The 15,665-nt window shown below is 56.4% G+C and overlaps 9 protein-coding genes across 9 annotated transcripts; 6 read left to right on the top strand and 3 right to left on the bottom strand.

Moving 5' to 3' along the window:
- Positions 1-136: 136 nt before the first annotated feature.
- On the top strand, positions 137-2,620 carry HRD1 (E3 ubiquitin-protein ligase hrd1; the record flags this gene model as incomplete). The annotated part of the gene is made up of 1 exon (XM_064800449.1): positions 137-2,620. One exon carries the CDS (start codon positions 137-139, stop codon positions 2,618-2,620), a length of 2,484 nt encoding a protein of 827 aa, XP_064661788.1.
- Positions 2,621-3,246: 626 nt separating this feature from the next.
- On the top strand, positions 3,247-3,948 carry LTR77_003191 (uncharacterized protein; the record flags this gene model as incomplete). Its single annotated transcript, XM_064800448.1, has 2 exons — positions 3,247-3,631; positions 3,680-3,948. The coding sequence occupies 2 exons, from the start codon at positions 3,247-3,249 to the stop codon at positions 3,946-3,948; spliced, it is 654 nt and encodes a 217-aa protein (XP_064661787.1).
- Positions 3,949-3,972: 24 nt separating this feature from the next.
- LTR77_003190 (uncharacterized protein) lies at positions 3,973-5,106 on the bottom strand (the record flags this gene model as incomplete). The annotated part of the gene is made up of 1 exon (XM_064800447.1): positions 3,973-5,106. One exon carries the CDS (start codon positions 5,104-5,106, stop codon positions 3,973-3,975), a length of 1,134 nt encoding a protein of 377 aa, XP_064661786.1.
- A 583-nt stretch (positions 5,107-5,689) lies between these two features.
- LTR77_003189 (uncharacterized protein) lies at positions 5,690-6,737 on the top strand (the record flags this gene model as incomplete). The annotated part of the gene is made up of 2 exons (XM_064800446.1): positions 5,690-6,073; positions 6,129-6,737. The coding sequence occupies 2 exons, from the start codon at positions 5,690-5,692 to the stop codon at positions 6,735-6,737; spliced, it is 993 nt and encodes a 330-aa protein (XP_064661785.1).
- A 50-nt stretch (positions 6,738-6,787) lies between these two features.
- On the bottom strand, positions 6,788-8,272 carry LTR77_003188 (uncharacterized protein; the record flags this gene model as incomplete). Its single annotated transcript, XM_064800445.1, has 1 exon — positions 6,788-8,272. The coding sequence occupies one exon, from the start codon at positions 8,270-8,272 to the stop codon at positions 6,788-6,790; it is 1,485 nt and encodes a 494-aa protein (XP_064661784.1).
- An 870-nt stretch (positions 8,273-9,142) lies between these two features.
- LTR77_003187 (uncharacterized protein) lies at positions 9,143-10,109 on the top strand (the record flags this gene model as incomplete). The annotated part of the gene is made up of 2 exons (XM_064800444.1): positions 9,143-10,003; positions 10,104-10,109. 2 exons carry the CDS (start codon positions 9,143-9,145, stop codon positions 10,107-10,109), a joined length of 867 nt encoding a protein of 288 aa, XP_064661783.1.
- Positions 10,110-10,146: 37 nt separating this feature from the next.
- Positions 10,147-11,394, bottom strand: LTR77_003186 (uncharacterized protein; the record flags this gene model as incomplete). Its single annotated transcript, XM_064800443.1, has 2 exons — positions 10,147-11,037; positions 11,089-11,394. 2 exons carry the CDS (start codon positions 11,392-11,394, stop codon positions 10,147-10,149), a joined length of 1,197 nt encoding a protein of 398 aa, XP_064661782.1.
- A 945-nt stretch (positions 11,395-12,339) lies between these two features.
- Positions 12,340-14,065, top strand: LTR77_003185 (uncharacterized protein; the record flags this gene model as incomplete). Its single annotated transcript, XM_064800442.1, has 2 exons — positions 12,340-12,372; positions 12,428-14,065. 2 exons carry the CDS (start codon positions 12,340-12,342, stop codon positions 14,063-14,065), a joined length of 1,671 nt encoding a protein of 556 aa, XP_064661781.1.
- Positions 14,066-15,169: 1,104 nt separating this feature from the next.
- On the top strand, positions 15,170-15,622 carry LTR77_003184 (uncharacterized protein; the record flags this gene model as incomplete). Its single annotated transcript, XM_064800441.1, has 1 exon — positions 15,170-15,622. One exon carries the CDS (start codon positions 15,170-15,172, stop codon positions 15,620-15,622), a length of 453 nt encoding a protein of 150 aa, XP_064661780.1.
- Between the last annotated feature and the right edge of the window lie 43 nt (positions 15,623-15,665).

Raw genomic sequence — 15,665 nt, 5'->3', positions numbered from 1 at the left:
ACGTAGAAGGGCTCAGTCAGCCAAAGACAGCTGGCTTGACATATGCGAGACTTGACAACACTCCCACACCAGACCTCTTCACTGACGGTCATGGACTCATACGAAGAACCGAACAGATAACACTCACTCCGACACCATGCGTCTCGCCTTGTACGCTGGCTGCTCAACAGCTGCTGCGGCGGCGTGTCTGCTCAAGGCGTTCCAGCGCCCGAACTTCTACAGCGCTACTGTCTACCTCTCGCAGTCCAACGCATGTCTCCTCATCCTCACCAACCTCCTGCTTGTCGGCGCGTGCAGCTTCATGTTCGCGCTGCAACGACTGCTCTACGGCCCCCTCCGACCCATCGAGATAGAGCAGCTGAGCGAGAAGGCATGGTACGCTGTCCTGGACACTCTACTGGCTATGCCGAGTTTCCGAGAAGATGTGGGAGGATGGCTGTTGGCGATGTTCACGTTGCTGCTGGCAGGGAAGGTGTGGGGCTGGATTGGCGAGGGGAGGGTGGACGTGTTGGAACAGCAGCCACCCGCGAACCCGCGGCTCTTTCACATACGGCTGGCGACGAGCTTGGTTGCCAGCGTGCTGTTTGATCTCTGGATGCTGGACTATTGCGTGGAGACGGTCATGTCGGATCCGAGGCCGGGCATGATGGTGATCTTTACCTTTGAGTTTGCGATCTTGACGGTGTTCTCGACTTTCACGCTATCGAGATACTTCCTGGCTTTGATTCAGACGAGGATAGAGAAGGCACAGATGGAGAAGGCGGTGGTTGAGAAGAAGGCAGAGATACGGGCAGAGCGAGCAGCAGCGCGGCAGAATGAGACGAGTGAGGGCACCCCGGCGCCTGCGTCACCACCTTCCGAGGAGCCCATTGAAGTCGACGAGAACGAGCTTGACGTGCCCGGCTGGGAGGAGAAGCGACGATACCTGTTTGCGCTTGAGGTCTTCACAGACTTCATCAAGCTGCTCATCTACATCGTTTTCTTCACCGTTAGCATAACATTCAACGGGTTGCCGATGCACATTATGCGGGACGTCTACATGACGTTCGCCTCGTTCAGCAAGCGCGTTGCCGACTATGTGGCGTACAGAAAGGCGACGAGCGACATGAACGCGCGATATCCGGACGCCACGACAGAGGAGATTCGAGGGGATGCGTGCATTGTGTGCAGGGAGATCATGGTGGCATGGGAGCAACCGGCTCAGGCACAGCAGCAAGGACAGGTGCAACCGGCGGCTCAACAGCCTGCTGCTGCACCGCCGCCTGCGCGAAGGAGAGACGAGGGGCTGAGAGCGAAAAAGTTGCCATGTGGACATATTTTGCATTTGCGATGCTTGAAGTCGTGGCTCGAGAGGCAGCAGGTGTGTCCGACGTGCAGACGGCCCGTCGTTGTGGCTACAGAGACAGCTCCACGAGGTCAGGGTGCTGGGGCGGCCGGCCGAGGAGCACCAGGACAACAACCAGCGCGCCGCCCCGGACGAGCGAGGATCTTCAATTTCGGCCCTGTACGAGTAGGCTTCTTGAACGGCCCAGGCGATCAGATAGGAAACATCGTCCGGCAGATGCAGAATGGAGGCCAGCAGAACGCGCAGGCGCCCGGTGCAGGTGGACAGGATGGTGCAGGTCAGCAAGGTCCGAACCATCTTGGTCTCCAAGTACCGTACGCGAACGGCCAGCAGGGAGCACAGACCGGCGGGCCTCGAGCGAATCTACCGACCTCAGTCCAGCTCTTGCAAATACAGCAGCAGATCTTCCAGACACAAGCGCGGATCATGCAAGAAGCACAGAGTCTCCGTCTCGAGCAGTCGCAGCTGGCCACGCTACAGAGGATGGACGATGAGCTGGCGCAGTTGCGACGCTTGCAGCAGTGGAACCAGCAGCCGTTCGGGAGTCGAGGGCCACCACCTACCACAGGCCAGACGAACCAAACGTCTCAGATGTCGGGACTGCAGCAGTATCAACAGGCGACTGAGACGTTGCAAGGTGCTGGGAGCGCGCAGTATGCCAATGGTCATGACCACTTGCCGCAGGGTATGACGTTGCCGGAAGGCTGGACGGTCATGCCGCTGCATCGGGCGGATGGATCTGCGACTGGCATGCAGCCTGCTGTGGCTACATCTTCTACCGTACCAGATGGCTCGCAAGCGGCTCCTGCAGCCGCAGACGGCGAGAGTGCTACAGCGACCTCACAACCTGCAACTGAGAATGCCGCTGGCCCCACAGACGAGCGAGGCTCACCACTCTTCGTGCCGACTGATTCTGCAGCGTCAAGCGGGCAGACCACGGCCACGAGTGCAGCACCTCCGTCTACTGCCCCTGCAGTTCCACCCTCAGATACGCCTTCAGCGTCTTCACAAACGTCAGCACAACCGCAAGCGCCGCTACGATCCGAACACCCGACACCCTGGGGTCAAGAAGGCTGGAGCTTCGACAATCAGGCCAACGGCCAGACCAATACAAACGGCGAACAAACCTCGAGTGCGGCAGCAAACGAGAACGCGAACGGCGCACCAATCGCGTCTGCCCCGGAGCCACGGCCAGAGCAGCAAGGTCACAGCTACGAAGGGAAAGGCAAGGCCAAGGCTGCACAAGTAGAAGATGCGCCGGATGAGCGACAATGAGCCCCGAGGGCGATGGAGTGAGGAAGTTGTACAGCATTGCATTCTCTTTTCACAGCATAGCATGACCGGCGTTTAGAGGGAGGAGTGGATTCGGGTATACCAGATCAGGCGTTACAGCAGCAGCGAGATGATGGAGCAGTGTAGTATAGGTGGTATGACGATGCGAAGACTTTCGTGAAGTTGTTGACTTTACTTTTACCACAGATGGTCAGCGATAATTGCCATGATGCAAAGGCAGTTGCGGCTGAGCACACCACGACAAAAGAACTGCTTCGCATTCATCCCGTATCAGGTGCTCAGCCTTGGGCAGTGAAGTTGACATCCATGTTTCCGCCCACAAGGGCTTCCTCGCGAAGTTGAGGCTGAGATAGCAGAAGGCTGAGATAGCAGAAGTCAGAGATGTGCTAGGGCGTCCGGCTTGTGAAAAGGCGCGAGCTCTCCACCTCCTATGATTAGCCTACATTTCGGCCATGTCTACTATATAAACACTTCCTAAAACATCCCAGATTCTGCTACCAAGAGTCTTTCATACTCGACCACAATGTCCCAACCGCCTCCCCCCCCAAACCCAAACCCGCAACCCTACCTTCATCCTCTCCCCAGTCACATCCACAGACTACTCCCACATGCTCCGCCCTCTCAACCGTCATTCCGGCGACCTCTGCACTCCCCCCATCTCCCCCCTCTGCTGGCCCGTCGACCCCTCCGACGGGCACTCCGCCCTGCTCCGCCTCCAATACAGCACGGCAAACGAGCGCGCCTTCTTCCTGCGCGACCCGACCGCGCATCCGATGAAAGTCTGTTCCGCGGAGACGGGGGAGCTGATGAGTTATGCGCGCTGGAACTTTTTCCCGGACGGATATGATTTCGAGCGGGACGAGTGTGTGGATGCGGAGGAGTTTTTGCCCGAGGAGGGGAGGGGGGTGATGAGGGTGGAGTTGTATCGGGGGTTGAGGCAGGGGATGATGAGGCTCAGAAGGGAGTGGCAACCGAAGGGAGAGGGGTCTTGGGGTTGGTGATCCTGTTCTGGCGACCAAGGTTCGTGCTGATGCGAAACAGTGTTGATGTCAATGGTGACGCGGGAGTGCTGGCGGGGTCAAGGCGCGGCGAAATTGCTGATTGAATGGGGATTGCAGAGGGCCAGGGAGGATGGCGTGCCGGCGTATCTCGAGGCGAGTGTGGAGGGCAAGCCGGTGTATGAACGACATGGATTTCAGCAAGTCGGAGAGCTGGTTCCATGGGATATGCGGCCGCATGGGATTGATGTGACGTTCGATATCGCAAAGATGGCGTACTATCCGGACAGTCATGAAGAGCGATCAAAGTAAACCAGATGCCTTCCACATAGAGCTTCACAATTGAATTTTGCTGTCTGGACGTGGAAGTTGTTCAGTTACATGCTCCCTCACCGGAACCGATGTAACATTCGGCGTAAACCGCTGCTTCACCCACTCCAAATCTCGCTCATGCAGGCCTTCGGCGTAGTAAAGCCACCTCTCTTGCTCCTTCGACCACTTCCGGTTCGGCACATAAGCTTCCAGCCCATAGTAGTTGTCTCGATGCCACGGGAACTCGTAAGATGGCGGTCCGCTGCGCTCAAGAAACTCATCCGTCTCCTTTTCAGCTTCTACTAGAGTGAGGTGGTAAAGGCGTTTGGGATGAACGGTCTTCCTCCCGCGGAACGTTCGGAAGATCGTCTGGACAGTCGTCTTGAGATGCTTTTCGAGAATCGCAGCGTGCACTAGCCGACTGTCCATAGCTCGCTCGACGATAGCCGCATTCGCTTCCAGCAGCTTCCGGTTCCATTCCGGCGCTGTACCCCTAGGAATCATGAGGATCGGCTCTCGCTCGTTGAGGTTTTTCTGCCAGTAAGATAGGTCCAGAATCATGTTCAGATTGTTCCACGAAAAGACACAACTCATGCAGGTGCAGATGTTGAGTGGATCGATTCCTTTGACGTGCTGATATGGTTTCTTGTGAATTTGCAGCATGTCTTGCCTTCGGTCACTCAGCAAGGATGGACGGGCTGAGCTTTCCACATTCTCAAAGGCTACTGGGAGTGGGAAGCATCGGGACAATACAAAGTACCTCCTCCTAATGATATCGCGGGCGATGGTGCTTTCATTGCTCTGAATGAAGTCGTAAACATTTCGGTTGACCTGAAGAAGCTGGAAGACATCGCTCGGCTGCAAATAACCAGCAATTTCTTGAAGCAGCTCTGCAGGTAGATTAAGAAGTGAAGTCGGAGTCGGCGAAGTAGCAACTTTCTTCTGCTTCTTCTCAACTCGCCTCTTCGCTCTATCGGTCTTCTTCGACTTGAGCGTTAACTTGGCTGTTGTGTCGACCAACGGCTCATCCTCATCGATGATACGATCTCTCCTTGATGCCTTGCGAGAGCCAGTGGTGATGATGCTGATCTCCTGATCGTCCGATGGCGGCATCGCTGTGGGCTTGTCCTGGACGTTCTCGTGACCGGTGGCTGACATGATGGAGCAAGACTTCGGTCTAGCGGGCAGAGATTCCGGCGACGATCACAGCAGACCGTCAATTACCGCGGTATACTGAGTACTTCGGGCCTCGAGAGGATGTCGGGATCTCGAGCAGTCCACATGGAGTCGAGAGGTACAGTTTTGAATCGCAGCGAGATCCGACGAATGTTGTGTAGCGATGGACCTGACCAATCAGTGGACAAGCTTTTCAAGTCTTTCTCCTTGCCGCTCCTGCCACTTTGAGACTCCGCCCTTCACTTGAACCACACTCCAGCGACTGCCGAAGCCACGGTACCGACAAGCAATGCTGGTGGCGATATGGCTGCCGAGTGGAGTCCCTTTCGCCTCTTGCAGCCCCGTCTCGAGCCCGGCGAGCACCAGAAAGAATTTACCCAGCACCTTTAGCCGCTGAGGAGGACGCCGAGTGCGGCTCTAAGAGCTCTGGCTTGCATGCTCACGTGTGGGCACCCATGGGGTCGGGACGAGATATATATTGACCTGCCGCCACGCGAGAAGGATGCAGATCCATCCATCGTCATCATCACTATACACTGCTTATCACTGAAAGCTTCTTGTCAACATGGCCTACCAACAGATAACTCAAGACGATGTTGACCACTTCATGAAACATGGCTGGATCAAGCTGTCCAACTGCTTCACGCAGCAACAGGTCGACGACCTCGCTGGAAATCTCTGGACGCGTCTTGGAATGGACCCCAACGACAAGTCGACATGGCATTCCGAGCGGTTGAACCTTCCCATGCACAATGAATTCGATGCCAGCAAGTTTGCACCTAAAGCGTGGACAGCGATTTGCGACTTGCTTGGTGGTGAAGACAAGATTGCCGATTACAATCGCACCTGGAATGACGGATTCATCGTAAACTTCGGCACGCCCGAAGGCGCTGGCAAGGACATCGGCGGTCGTGATCTCAAAGGCTGGCACGTTGATGGCGACTTCTTCGTAAGCTCCCCCTACCCCCTGCCCTTTCCGCCCACCAGCTGATTGATATGGGTAGGTCCACTACCTCGACTCCCCCGAACAAGGCCTCCTCGTCATACCCCTCTTCACCGACATCCAGCCCCAAGCCGGCGGGACCATGATCTGCCCACCCGCTATCCCCAAAATCGCAAACCACCTGTACCAACACCCCGAAGGCGTGAGCCCGATGATGGACCCGCGGGCCGAGGTGCCCAACTTCGATCGTCCCGTCAACCTCGACTTCTTCAACAACATGGCGAAATCCATGCCCGAGGATGCGTTCGTGGAAGCCACGGGCAAAGTAGGAGATGTCTACTTACTCCACCCGCTGATGCTGCACTCGCATTCGAACAACAAGCTCCGAAATCTACGGGTCATCACTAACCCGCCTGTGAGTCTCAAGGAGCCGTTCTTCCAGGATCCGAGCAACTACAGCGTTGTCGAGAAGAAGACGCTAGCGGAGCTGGGCAAGGAGGATCTGGGTGACTGGAAGATCACGGAGAACAGGGATAGGCTTGTACCTGCGCGTCTCAAGCGGCAGCAGAAGATGAAGGAGGAAGAGCTGAAGCGGTTGGAGGAGTTGAAGGCAAAGGGACAGGTGGCGATGGATGCGCAGCCGGGGCAGCAGGAAACTAAGGTTGCTTGAAATTGATGTGGAATGTTTATTACTTATGCATTTTAGGCCATTGGATTTGTTCACAACCATTTCGAATCGTCTCTTCCCAGTGGTCTGGACATGAAGTCGAATCCCGGCTGTGCCCCTTCGACTTGAGCAGCGTGCTTTAGCCCTCGCATGTGCCCAAAAGCAGATTCTCGTTCTTCAAAGTACTGCTCCGGCAATTCCTCTCCGTCGGAAGCTGGATCCCGGTGCTCGAAGCCTTCTTTTCCGGGCCACTGCCCAAGACTACGCAGATACTTCATCACCCCCGCCAACGAGACGTGTACTTCCCAGCTCCCACCATGCTCCGACTTCTTGTACAACGCCGCCATAATCCCCGCAGCAAGCAAGAACCCACCCGCATGATCCAGCGCTTGCACCGGCGTCGGCTGAGCAGGCGCCCGGGAGCCGCTGTGCTCGGCTTCCGAGACGTTCATCCCAGAGCATGTCTGGACTAAGGAATCGAAGCCGCGACGATTAGACCATGGACCCTCAGGGCCGAAGGCGGAGAGGTTGGCGTAGATGATGCCTGGATTCAACGCTGCGAGATCAGCGGGTCCGAAGCCGCGAGCTGCGAGACTCGAGGGACGGTAGCCTTGGATGAAGACGTTGCAGGTTTTGATCAGCTCTTTGAGCGTCTTGCGGTCTGAGGGATTGTCTAAGTCCAGCTGGATCGACCGCTTTCCGCGCGAGAGGTTTCGGTCGAGAGAAGGTAGGTCTGGGAGATGAGGAGACGTTATCCACATCACGTCTGCGCCGTGCAAAGCTAGAGTCTTGCCGCAGACTGGACCTGCGATGACACGGCTGAGTTCAAGCACGCGGAGGCCGCGGAGACAGCGGTCGGCGGGGTTCTTCAACGTCGACGGCAAGCCGTTTGGTCCATCGTCGCCAATCTTGCGAATGATGATCGGGAAGTTCGAGATAGCTTCAGCCTGCGGCGTAGCATTCCACTCAGCGAAGTTATGCAAGGCGTAGATGGCGAGCCGGTTACTGTGGCCAGCTTCTTCGAGTTCGAGCTTCTTCCACTTTGCTACCTGCTCCGCGACGTCGTCCCTGCTCGACCCTTCATCCAGATCAAGGAGTTTCAGGGTTCCATTACGGTGATTAGAGAAGCTATCGTGGATCCTCACGTAGCCGTCAGCGCATTTGTGTAGCCCACCGATCGGACCCCAGGTTGAGGGGAGCGGTTGGCCGTTGATGGTGAAGAGCTTCTCGGTCTGGAACTCGAGGCACGCGTGGCGGAGTGGAACGGTGACTTGTGGAACTGTTAAACCGGTTTGGAGAGAATGTATCAAGGCAGCGCTGAGGGCTGAGAGTGCGATGCTGCTTTGAGCTGTATGACTGATCTGGAAAGATGATTTGTAGTAGGGTCCACCATTCTCCAAAGTCAGAGAGTCGAGGGCGTTCAAAGGTAGGCCAAGCGTCGTCCAGATGTAGCGGACGGTGTCCCATGGCGTGTAGGTTGGTCGGTCGGGGATTGGCCCGCCGTTGACCACGACGTCTGAGGATGGAGCAGTGCTCATAGCGGCCTGTTGTAACTGGCATGTCGTCCAAAAGGTGGGTCAATGCTGTGGAATCAGAAGGCAACGTGAAGCCAACTGCGGTAATTTTGTAGCTGGCCGATGCCGGCGCTTGAGGTACGACCCAGGAGACCCTCTTACCTGGCGAGCTGGTTCAGACAACAATGCGCCGATTGATACTCCCTAGCGAGAGTAAAGTGATGAGGAAGAGTAGGTTAGAAATCCTACCGTTGATGGGTGATCGGTACTGTCCCAAGATGGCTTGGACCGTGTCTAACGTGCAGTCATCTCGCTTTGCGTATCATGGTGTTAGTGCACCAGAGGTGGCCTGGAGATTGTATTCGTCGCCGCCAACTTGTGTACTGCTTTGACTGTATTGCCCGTGGATGGCTCGCGAAAGAGGTGAGGTCGTCTTAGCCTCCTGTCTCGTCTCTCGCACAGACCGCACTGCTGCCGCGGCACTCGACGGTCCTTTTAGTGGCAAGGAAGGGACAACAACATCCTACACTTCCTCCATCAACACGACATGGAGACCGGCCTTGAGAGAACGTCGCTGCGTCGGATCACAAATGGTATAGCTTCCAGATGATGCGATTCGGAAATGCCTCGGTTTGGAACGAAGCTTCCTCAGCTTATGACGTCCTCGCTCACGGCACCTTACAAATGCATTGGGGCATTGATGGCGAGTATATAGGTACAGTCTTTCCCTTAATCTACATTACCTCTCCTACCCAAGACTCAAGAAAGACATCTTACACGCACAAACTTCTTCGTCACCACCGAATGCTTGCGAGATCAAGCCGCCTCTTCCAACAACGCCTGTATACAACGACAACCACTCGAGGCTTTGCAACAACCCCAGCCCACGCCAACATGACGACGGCAGTTTTCAAACACATTGACACGACCTCCTACACCGGCAAGCCGTGGGCGAAGGTGGACGGTCCGGGCAAAGCCTTCCAGCAAAACGACCACACGAGGTCCGTCAACAGCATTCGAGGAAAGGAAGCAGAATTCTCGACGGACAAGTCTGGCTTTGCGGTCGTCAACTCTCCTGCGAAAGAGAAGCTCTTCACCTCAGACGAGGTGGTGCGGGACGGCTATTACAAAGAGGTCGAAGAGCTTATCAAGAAGTCACACCAGGGCGTGAAGAAAGTCTACATCTTCGACCACACCATCCGACGAAGACAGAAGGATTCGCCACGCCAGCCTGTACAGCAAGTCCACGTTGACCAGACCCCCGAAGCAGCCGCCGCGCGCGTCCGCCGACATCTCCCCGACGAAGCAGATGAGCTCTTGAAAGGACGGTACCAAATCATCAACGTCTGGCGCCCCATCGAAAACCCAGCCACAGACTTCCCCCTAGCCGTCATCGACTGGCGCTCGACAAGCCCCGACGACTTCATCCCCGTCGACCTCATGTACCCCAAACGCGCCGACTCCGTCATGGACGACGACGACCGCGGCAAGGAGAAGCTGCCCGACGAGTCCTCCTACCAGTCTACAGAGGGCTATGAAGTCAAGGGCGAAACGCTGGGGGTGGCGCCGAGCGAGCAGCATAAGTTCTGGTATATGCCGGATATGACTCCCGAGGAGACGATGCTGTTGAAGTGCTTTGATTCGCGAGGGCAGGGTATGCCCGGCGGACGGGAGGGGATTGCGGTGAGGACGCCGCATACTGCTTTCATTGATCCGAATACGCCGAAGGAGGCGCCGGGGAGGCAGTCGATTGAGGTGAGGTGTCTGGTTTTCTATGAGTGATGATGTATTGAGCGAATGTGTTTTATATTCCGAATGAGCGTATATATCTGCAGCTACAGACGATATTTACCAGTCTTGAACCTCCTCCACCAACTTGTTTCTCTCTCTTCACCTCCTTACTCAGCATCCAACAACGCCTTCGGCGGCGTATCATCCACCTGCACACCACCCCTCTTCGCATGCTTCGAATCCGGGAACGGCAGCTTCCACCCTCCCTCGTCCTCCGGCGTAGCCAGCCACAACCGCATCAAATGCCTCCGCGGCGCCGGCGGCGGGAAGTCCTTGTACGCCGTGCGAGAATGCAGCACATGAGCGTTGGAGAGGAACTGGATATCCCCGACCTCCAGCACCATATGCAGCGACAGCCGCATACACGTCTCCTCCAGCACACGGGCAGCTTTCTCCTGCGCGGCAGAGAGTGGCGGGATGACGCCTGCGTCCCAGAACCGACGAAGGCTGTGGATATAGTAAGGATCCCACTTGCTATAGACGCGACCATCCGGACCAGTCTCCTTGAAGAAAACCGCCTGCCGCATATACGGCTCCTGGCCGGCAGAGATCTCGCCTTTACGATCCCAGTACCAGATCGGCTCGCAAAGCGTCTCAGCCACATCCGGATGCTCGCGCTGTAGCGTGTTGAAGACGTGATGAGCGGAGACGATATCGCTCTCGCCGCCCTCAAGGGCTTTGGCGACGCACAGGAGGCCGACGATATCGCAATCGTCAGCGTGGAAGTACTGACGCGCGGTGGTGCGATAGATACGCACTTTGTCGGTTTGCGTCGGGTCGGCGCCGACGTCTTTGACGTGTCCGAGAACGTGCCCGAGACCGTTTTGGGAGACGAAGTAGCCTAGGTAGGTGCCGAGACCCATGTAGACGACAGCGGATTTGTGGTTGCCCCAGGCTTGGACGGGCATGCCTTTGAAGAGGATGAAGCCTTTGCCGTTGAGGATCTCGTTGCGCATGGCGCCGAGGAAGGATTCCATGGTTGGGAGGGGGAACTTGATCTGTGTGACTGTTAGCATTGATTGTGATGATAAGGCGATGCTTGTTCTTACCTTGGAAATGCCGGTCAATGGTGTGTCAGACGCAATGAACGCATCGGCGGCGTCACTCATCTCTTTGACTTCTGTCTCGCTGAAGCGGTGCGTCCATTGCTCTGGCTTCTTCGCATAGTCCTCGGCTTCCCAGACGGTTGGGCCAGTGATCTCTACCGGGAACTCACTGTAAGGCTTCATTTGGTCGTAGATGGGGTCGAATTGGCCGCTCGTCTTGATCCCATCCGGGAACACCGCTTTGGATGGGTTGTCATAGGTGAACACGGTAGGTTCCGCTGGATAGTCGTCAATCGCTGTTGGTGCCATTGCAGCTTCAGATTGCTGTATTGCTCGACTTGGATAGCAGCCGAGCGAAATAGAACAAAAGGCAACGATCAATCTCAGGCGTCGTCATATGCAACTCAGTACAGTCTTCTTGATCGAGAGGTAGTACGAGAGCTGTAGAAAGGAGACAGAACGGAAGACGAGACGAGCGGGAACACCTAACTTCTTATCACCCCCTCCCTCTCCGCAGGCACACGACCAGCCGAAGGTAACTCTAGCATCCTGGACGCCAAAGGGCAAAGTCTGACACTGCAGCTGTACAGGATGCCCGAATCCAGCCTGGTACAGCGACGGAGCACATATGGCGTCCAGGATGGCACTGCGGCCAAGAGCGTTATCTGTACAGAAACGGAAGACGGTCCTGGATGGCGTCCGGGTTGTTGCGCAAGAATGCGTGAAGACGAGAGGTGAGGTGCTATCGGAAGGGCTTTGCGTGCTCAGCGGCATGAGCGGCCGCGTATGAGGTCCCTATGGTCTCACAAGGCGTGAGGGGTTGGAGCCAATCGAAGCATTTTGATGTGTAGGAAGGATGGTGGGCTGCAGAAGTGTTGCTGCCTCTATCGGCGAGGGGCTGATAGGCCAACCCATTGGAAAACGTTCTGAACCGTGTCGAAGGATGGCGGGTGCTTGGCTCTGTCGTTCCTTGATGTCTTCAGCGAGGGGGTTTGTCTTCGAAGTGTCGTCGTGATGACCTCTCATCTGCACAACGACTGGAGTCGCCCGACGTGGCATCATTAGCAAGCATGATGACCTCTGAAAATAGTCTGCGCTGTGGAGCGATGGGGTTGCGGACCGACGAAGAACATCCGTCGAAATCTGGGTGAGCGCTACGAGTCTGGCCTCACATGCAACAACCAGGTCAAGGTGAAGCATTACAAAGGCTAGGTGACTTCCTTCTTCTGGACCCTCGTACCTTCAGCGAGCCCAATGAGTATCGGAGAAGGGGTGGTGGACACCAAGGTAGGCTCGAACACACCAAACATGGTAAATTCATGATCTAACACGTCGACGACAGTCCTGCGTCGCCGCAATCATCTCCGCATACCATGATGGCGCGACGATGGTCCAGCGCATAAAGGCCAAGCGGGCCAGAGACCATGTAGCACCACCGCCTCGAGTACTGGAAGAGAGCATTGATCAGGCACCGGACGAGATACAACGAGGGGTGAAGAAGGGTGCTGCACTTGTCGGAGAGATATTCGAAAGAGGAGATCAGGATGCGATCACCGCGCTGCAGCAAGTAGCGATATCTTTGCAGAAGAGTTTGCTGCGAACGCTAGGAGATGCTATGCTTGAAGATGACGCGACTGTGGACTATGAGGAGTTGATTGATGCTGTAGACGCATGCAGAAATAAGACTATAGAGGTGTTGTTGGCGCTTGGACAGAGGCTGTTGCAGTCGGATGCTGCAGTCGAGGACACAAATGGCTCGTTGACGGATGGGCAGTCGACAGGGGACGAGAAGTCAATACGGGAAAAGTCAGTCCTCAAGTCCTCGACCGAGCCGTCTCCTACACGAGAGCCACCGCCCATTCACCGCCGGACCTGGACACGAGAGTATGGCGGATCTGGAGACGAAGACGATACCGAGCCTGGCGCAGACGACCCTCGAGGTCGATTTCGCCGGCGCAGACACTATACCGCCTCTTTGCTAGGCTTCCTCAAACACGACCGCAACAAGAGCGGTACCAACGACATCTCCGCTGTCCCGTCCCGTCGTACTTCTGCGTCGCCCATCAGAGACCCTTCTTGGACTGGCACGCCCTCACGCCGCCACACCCGCAACGCCTCCACTATAACACAAGAATTAGAGAATGAGTCTCCGCCAAACTTCACTTTTCAAGAAGGAGACGACTATCTCCGCCAGCACTCCGTGGAAACCTCTCGAGGAGACACTCTCTCCATAGCCCCGGACGCTCTTCTAGCGCCTGCGACTGCCCAGCCTCGCGACTCGTCCCTCAACGTACCGCATCCCAGCCCAGCGAACAGCTACCTCGGCTTCTGTCCTGGTGCATGGAGGCTGCAGACTGGGGATCGAACAGGTGCGCTCAAAACTTGCAAGGAGTTTAATGACGGCTGGTCGCATAGCAGGGTCTACTATCTCGCCTGTACAGCTCACAAGTGCGTGTTCGCGGCGCATATGGATATCTCCATCATCTGGAACAAGGTGTGGAAGTTGCGGGAGGATTGGGGCGTGAAGTTCAGGTGGACCTTCCTGGCGAAATCCCACATCTCGCAGAACCGGCGCATGGCAGAGACTGGTTATGTGTATCGGTGCATGTTCTGTGTCCTCCTGGGCAAAGAAGGCGAGGAGGTATGGCAGGGCAACGGCGCTGAAGCGTATCTGGAGCACATCGCGCGCGAGCACAGAGGCCAGGTGCTGGGCGATGTCGTCTGTTACAAGTTGGCCTGCGTGAATGACCGGATCTGCGCGGACGATGAGGATTTTGACATCAACCTCTACCCAACGGTCGAGCAGGAGGACTTTGCCTTCCGGGGCGGGAGGCAGAGGGATGGGTCGATTGCTCGAGCTGCGACGGCATCGTTTGAGGCGCCGATTAAGCCTGAGCCACGGCGTGCCAGCGGGCCGTGGAATGAGGGTCTGTCGGATTTCCATGAAGGGGGCGAGATCGAGCGAACAGAGCGGGAATGACCCTGCTGCGTTATCCGCCTCTCCATATACGGACGATGCAGAGCCTCTCCCACCCAGCCTTCTGGCCGCTTGAACCAACCTTCTCAGCACGCCAGCTCGAGTCGTCTTCGGTCGGCCATGCGCGAATACGGGCCATGACCTCTTCTGGCTTGTTCTGGGCGCAGAGCAGGATATACGCAACGCCGCGTTGGCTTAATACGGACGGCAGTTCGTCGAGCAAGCAATGCGTTGTCTCCATGCCATCTACGCCGCCATCCGTGGACAAGGAGGAGAGGTACATGTCCCGGTCAAGGGCGTCTGCATTTGTGCTCTGCGGCGCTGCAGGGAGGCTACTCGTTGGTACGTATGGAGGGTTGAAGATCAGCACGTCGATTGATCCGGGCCTGACGGCTGTCGTGAGATCGCCGCAGACGCTGTCCAGGAACTCGCCAGGTTCGCCGTTGGAGGACTTCGACTCTTGAGCCGCCAGGCTGACAGTTTGCTTGGTTGCAACGCAGGCGAAGTTGTTCATGTCTAAGCCCAGGGTGGCTATATCTGAGCGACCGAAGATGTGCCTCGCGTTGGCGGTTGCGAATGCCAGAACCACTCCCGAGCCGGGTCCTACTTCAAGGACGACTGGGATTGGACTGTCAGGGGGAAATTGTGTGCGGAGGAAAGCTGTTTCCGAGGAGGATGAAAGGGTATCCAGGAGTAAATAGGAGTCCTCGGATGGCTCGTAGATGTGGTCGTAGTTGACGTGCGATGTTGAGGGTGTTGGAAGCATTTTGGTATGAGTTTAGCGTTCGCAAGGGCAACTGCAATCTGAAGGTCGTGTCAATGAGGTGCACAGAAATCACCCTCGACTGCGCATTTGCGAAATCTTGTCGACCGTGTCCTCCTGCCCACAGTTGGCATATGTACAGCCTTGTAATGCGTTGTGTTTCAAGTTCTCCATGAGAGTCTGAGCGAAAGAAGCACGAAGTGTAGTCAATTGAACCGTGCTAGCCAAACGCCATACCTTCCTAGTTGGGTGGGTTTCACCTCGGCACATGACGTCTTCTCATGCTTAAGGTAACTTTCATTCTCACTCCATCCCCTTCACTTTCACTTTATCAAAACACAACCATGCCTCGCCTAACCCCCCGCCTGCTCGCCTCCCCCTCCTCCGTCTATACACAATCCGGCCTCAAACCTCCACCCCTCGCCCTCCTCCCACCTATCCCCCTCTACCGCCGCCTCCTCCGCGCCCACCGCAAACACCTCGCCCCCGAAATGCGCCTCCTCGGCGACTCCTACATCAAGTCCGAGTTCCGCGCCCACCGCTCCGTCGACAACCCCGTCCACATCATCGGTTTCCTGACGGAATGGCAAATGTACGCGCAGCAAGTCGAAGGCGAGGCGTGGAGGGGCGAGAAGCTGGATTCGGGCAAGATTGATAAGATGAGCGATCAGCAGTTGGGGCAATTGTATGAGCTGATGAGTGCGATTCGGGAGAAGGAGTTGAGTGAGAATGACCCCGAGTATAAGCCGCATGAGCCGCCGGCACCGCCGGGGAGTGAAGGCGAGGGGAGGGGTTGAGATGGGATGGCAGTCGGGATGAAAGGATTGCTTTCAGCGTCAG

Source organism: Saxophila tyrrhenica, assembly GCF_035928015.1.
Source record: "Saxophila tyrrhenica strain CCFEE 5935 chromosome Unknown scaffold_4, whole genome shotgun sequence".
Classification (NCBI taxonomy): Eukaryota; Fungi; Ascomycota; class Dothideomycetes; order Mycosphaerellales; family Extremaceae; genus Saxophila; species Saxophila tyrrhenica.
This window is presented reverse-complemented; position numbering and strand designations above follow the sequence as displayed.